General features: G+C 39.1%; 1 protein-coding gene across 1 annotated transcript in view; it reads right to left on the bottom strand.

Moving 5' to 3' along the window:
* Positions 1 to 3749: 3749 nt before the first annotated feature.
* LOC119495806 (collagen alpha-1(XIX) chain) overlaps positions 3750 to 10468 on the bottom strand; it is a 111196-nt gene continuing 104477 nt past the window's right edge. The window contains exons 52-53 of the mRNA XM_037782617.1: positions 7414 to 7491; positions 3750 to 4530 (exon numbers count right to left, since the gene is read on the bottom strand). Of these exons, the coding sequence (XP_037638545.1) occupies positions 4430 to 4530; positions 7414 to 7491 (179 nt within the window). The 3' untranslated portion in view covers positions 3750 to 4429. The remainder of the gene's footprint in view (positions 4531 to 7413; positions 7492 to 10468) is intronic.

Genomic DNA, 10468 nt, shown 5'->3' with positions numbered 1-10468 from the left:
TGCGATGTGATCGAAAGCTCCATTTTTAAATGGACCTTAAGACGAGATCGTTTTGTGTTTCCAAGGTCAATAATGACCTTTGAAACTCAAACACATCACAGCTATTTATTATGTTTCATACAAAATAGCTTTTAAACATATCTTTGCAATTTTAATTAAGAATATTTAATTAACTTATTTCCATTTTAAAGACAACTGAAATGCTACAAATTGTGGTTAGATAAAGAAACCTTGGTTTTGAGTTTTTCCACATTAACATGTGATATAACTTCTTAAAAGAGTTATTATTGTTAACAATAATTTAAAGGTGCTAAATACGGGATTGGGAGCATTTCTATTGGCTCTCAACGGCTCTCAACATGACGATGTCGAGCCGCAGCTCACTTGCACGAACATGAACTAAAAGCACGTGTGGCCGGCTCAGCTATGTCAACAAAGCACAGAGAAACTTGGATTACAACACACACAGAGTGAGAGCGACTTCTTTCTCTGCTCAGGTAGACATTACTCCTCCATATCTTTACATAGAAAAACAGTTGTTTGATGCTACATTAATGCTCTGGATATCAAATTCAGCACCTTTAATTGTCAAAACAATAACTTCCATTCAACACACAGAAATGGTATCATAAAATATGTTTTACTTATTGTAATAAACAAGAAACCTGTAACCCAAGATGTGTAAAATATAACACAAAAAGACAAGAAATAAAGCACTGAATAACATTTATTGTACACGTGTAAGGCAGGTGCCATTAATCAGTGTAAATAAAAGATGCTGCAAAGAAAAGTGTAAAATATAACCTCTGATACCTGGTAACCACATTCACACTGGATCATCCTCCGCAACAGGGACATTACTTCCCCAAATTCTTTATCGAGAGTCGAGTAAGTCGACTGATGTCAACATCCAGGACTGTCTGTTTCTACATACACATGAGGTTTCAGTTGCTTTTTTTTCAGTAAAAGGCAACAGTTAGTGATGTGATATTTTTTCTCCAAAATAGCTAATCATGTAGACATGTGGTAAACCAAGACTGAGGTAGATATTCGACGAAACAAAGACTATTTAAAAACACACATTAAAGTCCCACAGCACAACATGAGCTTATAGAGGAGCAGAGAGGAGTAACGGTGAGAGCAGCAGGCAGACATTTTTAATCCCGGGGACCGTGCTGAGAGGCTGATCCATATTCCCCCTCATTACAAGCTTATTTACAAGATTAGATTATATGTGGCAACAGGATCAACTTACATTACTGTAAAGAAGGCAAAAAAAAAAGCAATAATGAAATATGTGGATGTATAAAACCTATTGTTTTAAGTGATTTTTGCATTATTTGACAAGCCTATCTTTATAACAGTGTTTGATTTGAAGGATGCTTCAACCTCCGTCTTTTGCGTTTACTTTCATCTGACGTAAATGGATTTTAACTCGGAGCGATGTAAAACTGGCTGGCACCAAAATGCTAGTGAAGTGGGCTGTGACATCAGCGGCAATTTTTGTGTCCTCCCTGGTTATCACGCGGGTTAGCTAAATTGAAGTCACAAACCGGCGCACATTAATATCAATTCAAGCTAAATTCAATATACGCAGAGAGTTGCTCTCATCAGTGCAACCAAAAAAGTTCAGATCACATTAAGTCCTCTGATGCAGCCTCATTTGAATTTGGTCAAGGTCGGCGTTATTGTCTCCAAGGGGAACCCATTAAACCGAATATGAAAATTAGCGTGATGAAAGGACAGAAGCCAATAGAAGGAGGGGAATTTATGTAGCCTATAACCCAAAGAAAGATTGTTTTCCCTTCACATTACAGGCAAGGAGGAAATAAATACATGTCCAGCAGGGGGCTCTTTCAACTCACAAATGAAGCCAGCGGCAGACATTTGATTCAATACTCATCTGAAATCAGACCCACTCGCACTGATAAAACTTTGCAGAGATAAAACCAAGCCTGCATGCTGAGAAAAATATACATATATTAAAAAAATGCTCTGCAGCTTCAGATGTGAGTTATAATTCATATGTGTAAGAGAGGCTTGGCGACTTTCTGTGATGTAAGTACGAGGAAGTAAAAAAGTGTCAAACAGATCCTGTGAAATACAGAGTTAACGTCTCAAAATGTCAGATACACCCACAGAACTTTCAAACATTAATCACAGCAGGACACTTAAAAGTAAAAAAAAATTAAAGCCTTTGAGTCAAACTCTCATTAAACAGCGCTCAAAATGAAAACTTGAGGAAAATACATAAAAGTTTAATGTTAAGTGTGATTATAAAGTTTACTTTTTGGATGAAAATACAGTGCATTTCCTTAAAAAAAATCTTCAAACAGGCATAATTCAAATCTACTTTTGTCTTTCTGTCTTGACGAGGGTCTGCAAATGTTCAGAGTGATTGCTCTGACTTTCTGGATGAGATAAATCATGTGGCCTGTTTAGGTAAAGTTGACTCAAAAGCTTCTGAAATTAGCTGAGAACATTAAAATGGCTCTAAATAAAAATAAATAAATCCAAACTGCAGTCTCAAAGACACCCCAAAACCAGACGATACATAGTGACACACAACAAGAAAGTTCAAGTACATTTAAGAGTACATGTTTAACCAAAATAAAAAGTCTGAAGTTGTAGTGTCCGATTTCCTTTGTGTGGCTGAAAATCAAAAATATACAAATTAACCCAGAGGAATCATCATACACACAACGCTATGTAAACAGTAATAATCATCATCTCAGACACTCACACATTGATTACAAAAGTGAGAACCTTAGTGTATCATTACAATGACAACTTGCTCATGTAATTATATTGTCAGGTCCCATTACAAGCCCCATTAGACAGGAAGAAAGAAAAAGAAAAAACACAATCACTCATTCAACTTATTTACAGACTAAAGGAACAGTGTGTAACATTTCGGGGGATCTATTAGCAGAAATATAACATAATAATCATAACTATGTTTTCGTTAGTGTATAATCACCTGAAACTAAGAATCGTTGTGTTTTTATTAGCTTAAAATGAGCCCTTCATATCTACAAAGGGAGCAGGACATCTTCACGGAGTCCGCCGTGTTTCTACAGTAGCCCAGAATGGACAAATCAAACTCTGGTTCTAGAGAGAGACTTTCACGTTTTTACATTACCTGAAGGACACCATAGTTCTCCGACACGCTTGTGAAACTGCGGTAACGTGAGCCGCAGAGTGCAAAACCGCCAGCCACCGTCTGACTTCCGTTGCTCCTGAAGTAGTGTTATTATGGTAAGGATGACCTATGAGCGAGGCGAACGGCATTAACACAGTTTTGCACTCGGCGGCTCACGTTACCACAGTCTTGGAAAAGGAGGAGTGAGCGGAGGGGTACTCAGTTGGTTGCAATCTGCAACCGCACCACTAGATGCCGCCAAATCCTACACACTGTACCTTTAAACCACCAGTAAAAGGTAAATGTGAGGTCACACTCATTACACAACATTAAAGTACATTCTTCAGATCTGCCCTTGTCGTATGTGTCTTACAAACACAGTGGTTTCAGACAAACAGTATGAGTTATAGGTACTATAAAAGTTATGGCGCTCAGTACCGAAGCATACAGAAAACAGGAAGACGTCTTTATCAACGGTTATACTGCAGATTCTTTCGTGATTATCATGGACAATGCAAATGTGTCATGATTGATTATTTCATAAAGCACAACTCTCAGTAATCCAGAAATGTATGAATCTGCCTCTTAGTAATAATATTACTGAATATCCATGCTACATTTATTACCATTATTATCGCCGTCTTTAAATACATTCTTGAAGAACACGCTTCAAATAAATAATTTCCATATCAGACATATCTGCTGCACTTTGGTTGCATAAGTTTCATTCAGTTGTCATAAAACAAGAATATTCATTCAGCTAATCTCTCTCTCACACTCACACACACACACACACACACACCTACACACACTAATGTGAGATGTACCTTCTGCCAGCACGTTGGCTTATCTGAATAAGAACAGAAGAGTGAATAGGCATGCCCATTAAGGAGGCAAACAAATAATTAAGATCATGTTTTCACACAGGACTGAACTTGATGAAACAAAGTCATTTCATGGTCTTGAAAGACATAATGAGAGTTAACAAGGAATGCATTACATCACAGTAGGGGATGTGAACACAAGAAAAACCTTGAAAGTACAGCATTGCAAAAACAAAAAAACAAAAACAAAAAAACCCTCAAAGGTTTTCTATTCCATTCAAACCAACCCCCAAAAAGAAAAAAATCCTGACTGCATCAAAATGTTATTTTAAAGTGAACAAAAGAGGTCAGTTGTGAGTCTGTCCGATAAACCAGAGCTGAGGAAGCTGTTACATACAGCGAGGCCGTCCTGAGCTCGGAGCTGGACGTCTGTATTCCAACCAGCCCGCTATTTGAACCGGGTTCACAGGGACGGAAGGAGACAGTCACCGGGGTCACAATTCCCAGGAGGTCCACGGGGCCCCGGAGAGCCAGAAGGGCCCTGAGTAGTGATCCCAGGAGGGCCTTGACAGAGAATAAGACATTATTAATTCCTGCGCCGGGCTGCACTTTATCATCGTTCAGTAGAGTGACTTCCACTGTATGGAAGTACATAGTAATATATGACTGGTTTTATCCAAAAGGCGACAGTATACTTTATATCCACCCATAGACTGCGTATAAGAAGCAGACTTTAAGTCACCGTGACGTCACCCATTGGTTTGTGGACTACGGTTTTGAAGCCTCGAGTTCGGCATTTTGGCCATTGTCGTCTTCACCAGAAGTGACACGAGAGAGTGGAGCTAAGTAACCATTCAAATCAATATATTGTGATATTAATCCTGCTCTTAATTCTCCTTTAACATTATTATTTTCCCTGAATGTATTCTTTAATTTCACTGTAATGAGAATGAAGGACAGAGAAAGTGCATTTCCTCATTCTCTAATATGATGAGGTCATCACGGCAGATGAGTCACTACTATCTCATGTTACTTAGCAACAGCTTGCTTAATTGGCAAAGAAAGTCCACAATGCTTCATTGTCTCTCATATACTGTCTATACAACATAACAAACACATACGCCTATAGGGAACATCTACAGGAGTGTGTGTCCATTACATCAGTCGCACCAGTGACAGCTTGGAGGAGCCCCGTCTCCTCTTGAGTTCATACAGAAGGAATAACAGGTACGACCTTGTCCTTTTTCCTCCCGTTGAAAACACAATGTGCCCTTTTCGTCACCGCCACATCCATCTACTTCTTAACTGCTCACACATATACACACAAACACCAGAGCAAAGTTGCACAGCCATTATCAAAAATATCTGTGAAAAATCTGTGTGTTCAGGTGTCTACTTACAACTGCCAACTCAAACCTGCTAATTTGCTACAGCACATAGGTAATGCACTACAGGTGAGCATGACTTCAGCACCATCCAAGCTACAAAGCTACAAAGAATTGAGGGCAAAGGTGGACATTGTGGTCACTCTCACATACATTATAGTAGTTTTCATTCACTGAGATGTTCCCAGCCTTTTCGCCAGTGTTGTAAAGTCACATATGTCACAGTCTCCGTGAACCTGTAGGTGGTCCAGGGGGAAACTGCTCTATGTGGTATTCAAGGGATGCGAGCTGTCCCTCATTATGATGGCCAAGTGATGGAAAGTTTAGTTGGTAGAAATAATCTTCTGCTGCACAGGCACTGCAGTAAGTGCACAGGGGAAACCAACGCAGGGGCCAGTTTGTTCAACTCTCCAACTCTTTGTGAATACAGCCGAAGGTGCTTCCTATCACTGTGCGCCCCTGGAGATGATGTCTTTCAACAGGCCGTGATTTGTCCCCTCCAGAAGAGCTACCGCCGAGTTCCCTTTGCCCTACACATGTATTATGCACACACATAGTTGGACGAGTGACTTTAAGTTCAGTGATATACTCCTGCTGTCACAGGCTGGAAGTCAGTGAGGTAATCCCACTTCTCATCGCTCCATCGGGGTATGGGGAGTTATTTTTTTAGTTCACGGGAGCAGGGGACAAGCTGACATCTTTGGTTGTGTTCAGAGAAACTTTTGTTCAAGAGGACAAAACCGAACTGACGTCATTGCTCCGTCACTGCAGCATTTTGTCCTCTATAGTGGTCCCATTTGTTTCAAGGCAGCGGCTGAGTTTTTAGAAAACATAGCGCCGTCTAGAAGTTGTGTTTATCTCCGATATGCCGACATATCAAATGAAGGCTGAAATAGAATTTGAGGTTTGAGACTTGACACAAGCAAAGTTCTCTGATATCATAGTGAGGTACGCTACACTTCTCGCCTTTCAGTGGACTGGTAAGTAAACCTGATAAACAGTGGAAGATGTGGAGGAGACAGGGCTGGTCATTCTGTGACAAATGTGGTATAATCGAAGCATGACTGCCAGAAGTGCCCTTTTATACAGGCACAAATACTGTTAGTTGTATTTATTTATTTATCTATCTATTTAATTTATTTTATTAATTTAATGTAATTACATTTTTATTTGTATTATTTTATTTATTTATTATGTTTTCTTTTAATTTTTTTATTTTAAGGTATTTATTTAGTAGTGTTATTTTATTTACATTTATATAATTTTGTTTGTTTATGTACTTATGTTGTTATTTATTTATTTATTTTTTGGACTTTCTTGGTTATTGTTATTATTATTTCAATATAAGGTTTTTGTGCTTTTTCTTTTTTTTGTCATTCTTAAAACCCCTTGGTGTTGTGTACTTCTCCACTATTGATTGCGGTGCCCTTTCTGTGTTACACACGCATCAATAAAAATGCTGAAACTAAAATTCAAGGCTTAGAATTAAATTTAAAGCAGCATTAATTAAATTTTCTGGCCACTGAGAGGCAGCACAAGTTTTAATCACAACATTGACATATTATAGCAGATACAGAGCGACATTGGCATTCATTTCGAGGTGTGTTTCCACCTGATGAATGTAAATCCAATATTAACTCTCCTTTTAGCTCTGTTTTGGTCTCCACCAAGAGAAATGTTTCTTTTTAGCAGCATAATGCTCCTCTATGTTCACCAGCGTCTCCGTGGGTTCATCACAATGAGTGACCCTTTTCACTCTGCACACAGCCATTTGATCTATTGATAATATAAACACACTGGTAAGTGAAGTGTTATAGTTTTATAAATGCCATATGGAGTTAATGAAAAATCTCCAACAGAAAGCAAAAGAGCATGAAACTTCAGTCCTTGCTGAAGCCTGTTGCTGACTGTAACTGAATTTTGTACATCTTTAAGATAGGATTTCCATAGCATCACTCCTTTTGTTCTACTTTGCTTGCTCACCCAATAGCTCAAGCCTCCATTTGACCACATAAAACCCATAAATTACATCGCACAACGTACAAACCAAGATGCCTCTTACCTGGTGCCCCCGTGGATCCCGTATCTCCTGGTAACCCCAGACCAAGCTGACCTCGTTCTCCTTTCTGACCCCTGTACCCTGAGGACAGACACAACACTCTGGCTGAGCACAAATACTGTAAATAAGATGAAGTACAACTGTGCGGGGTCGTGTTCACAGAGCGTGGTGGTACAGTTAGTAAGATTAGTACAAATGCCATAACATGTTAAAAATCCAGCTGTCAAGATGAGGATTCGCAACCTTTATATCTGTCCAGGGACTCGTACAGATTGGCTTCTTGATGATATAAATATCAGTTGGTGTAGAAACAGGCTACTCTGGATTCCAAGTCCCAAACCTTTGAATAATAAAAGACGTACTGATATCCTGTCAAAAATGGAAATTATCAAACAGGCCATCTGTACGTTAGTGTTCGAAGAAGGAGGCGTTGTGGGCTTGTGCGGCTTTCTGTAAACAATAAGGCCACAAGCGCATGTCTTTGAAGAATTTCAAACACAGCAAAGAGGCTTTTTTCAATCGGAGGTCAGATATGTGGGTCACTAAAGGCATTCAAAAGATTTCTCCATTCTATAGAAAACAAACAGATGCACAAAACAATCATGACAACTACAGACTCAGAGATGTAATTCACTGGGAGAACATAAACATGATCAGAAAGCTTTTGTTTGTTTGACCACAGAGAAAAACAACATTATTTCATGTTGAAGTTCAGTCTTTTTTATACGATGGTGATTGGCTGCTGTATGATTACCTATAACAAGCAGCAGTGAACAAAAGGAACATGCAATCAAAGCATTTACACTGATGTTCAAGTCAGGCCAGCAAGTGCGTTGCTTGTAACAATATGCACACAAACATGTAATGTTATTCAATTCTCACTCCATGCAAAACCGGTGAGTCTTTACAGTTCAAAACAGCAGCATACCAAGTAAGACTTTGAGGGGCTGCGAAAATATTTCCCCACGAGGCACTTAAAGTAATGGAGTCTCAGGACCAGCGGTTGCATGGAGTGCATCAGAAACATTGACAGGAGTATCAAGCATCGCACCGCCTGGCCCAAAGGGGAAACGCTTCAACGCTTACAGTACATGTCAGAGAAAATCTCAGGAAAAAAAAAAGGCTTATGAATGCTCCAAAACCCAGTCTCAAAGAGAGAGAGGGGCTAGCCACACATTGCCACAATAATGAGACTTCTTTCAACACTCACAGAGCCTTGGGCATTCATTCAGGGAGGAGACGATCCATGGAGAAAAGAGCACTGTACCTTAAGCAAAAAAAATACTGAATAGCACACAGGGCAATAAGCTTGGGTGGCACGCTGGATTGGTGCACTCTGATAAATCGAAAATGCCATTCTGCGTCTGCACTTGGTTGAAAACAATTTTTTTTTCTCGGGGCACTAATGGACAAAATACGTTAATAGAAAATAATATTGCCGCAGAGTGGGTTTTCATGCTTGATTGATAGGATTGCAGTCCTGCACCTGTTGTACACTGTTGTAAACAGTATTAACAGCAACATCTATTTATTCATGCTATGCCTTACAAAAGGAGAAAAAAAAAAACACCTTTCTTTGAGCAGCTGCTCCATCAAAGACCAATTACTGTGGGATATTTACTGGTATTTTCCAGCACAAAGCAGAGCAGAGTTTACAGCCTGATATGATAAAAGACATGTTGTTTCAGACAGTATTAATACAGGAAATACAAAATTAAAAATGAATGTTAAAACAACAAAATGTATAATTTATGAAATGCACTTAAACACAATGACTTACATCATTGAGTCTTTTCATTACGCTCTCAACAGTAGAAGATGAATAGAATGATAAATGAGCACTCAATTACAACATAGGGGGAGGAGGAAAAAAACAAACAAAAAAGAAACGCTGCTCGTCAGCATGCATCCTTATGGGTATTCTCTAACAGCTTGAGACTTTCAGCCATGTGAAATCAAACCATGAGGAAAAAAAAAAAAAGAATTCAACAGAGGGGTTATTTTTCTCCATAAACAATTCATTTTGGCGTATTGGAGAACAAGTCAAGTTGGATATTCCAGAGGAGCACAGTCTCCAGCAGAGGATGACGAGAAATAATGAGGAAATATTACCCCAAACTCTCTCCCCAGCTGAGTGGAGGCACGAGTCAACAAAGAAAAAAAATTAAGAAGTTGCTGAATTTTTGATTTATCAAGGGAAAAAAAACTTTCCTCTTTGTTTTCGATAAATATTTATTGCAAAGCTGCATTAAGAATCACCTATAAAACACTCTTTGGAAGCATAAAAAAAATAAAACAAGCTAGACAAAATCCAAGACATGTGTAATGCAAATGGCATTAACACAGCACACATATTTATAAGTAGTTGCCTACTTTAACTACATTATTCATGAATATGAAAGCAGCATTTTATATTATAGCAGTGGGTTAAAGTGTAAATGGTCTTGAGTAATGTGAGGTAGATACAAAGAGAAAGGCCAATGCAGTGCTTTGAGCTGCACCAACACGTAACACACTCCTCCTCTTCAAAAGTTAAGACACCGTAGTTCTGCTGTGGACACAATACAAATCTAAGCAAGTTTGAGGTATAAAGCCTGACCAGCAAACCATTAGTGCTGTATGAGCAGTCAGAAAGCTGTATCGGTTTGATAAAGAACGTCCACCCTCTCTCCTGACTATGCTCCTTTTCTACTTTAGAAGCTTTCTTTCCTGGAGTGAGGTATCAATACTGGGGCTCTCTCCTGTCCACATTGATAATACTTTCTCTTATTCACAGCCAATTCTTCGTTTGTCTTCATATTTCCCAGAAAGCCGCTGTGCACCACACTCCTGGCCTTTCCTCTGCTTCCCGCCCCTCAGTCTGCATTGATATACGGGTCTAAGCAAGAGAAAAATACCCATGAATCCCTACAAAATACATGTGTCAACCTATATTGGTGCCCCTCCCCCTCCCCACCCCCACCCCCCAATCCATCTCCAATGTTTCATCCCAACTCTTTATACAGTATACAGAAAAAACATCTTAAACTGAAGGATGCTGTGGTTCACTCTGCATAGT

Source organism: Sebastes umbrosus, chromosome 10 (genome assembly GCF_015220745.1).
Source record: "Sebastes umbrosus isolate fSebUmb1 chromosome 10, fSebUmb1.pri, whole genome shotgun sequence".
Taxonomy (NCBI): Eukaryota; Metazoa; Chordata; class Actinopteri; order Perciformes; family Sebastidae; genus Sebastes; species Sebastes umbrosus.
This window is presented reverse-complemented; position numbering and strand designations above follow the sequence as displayed.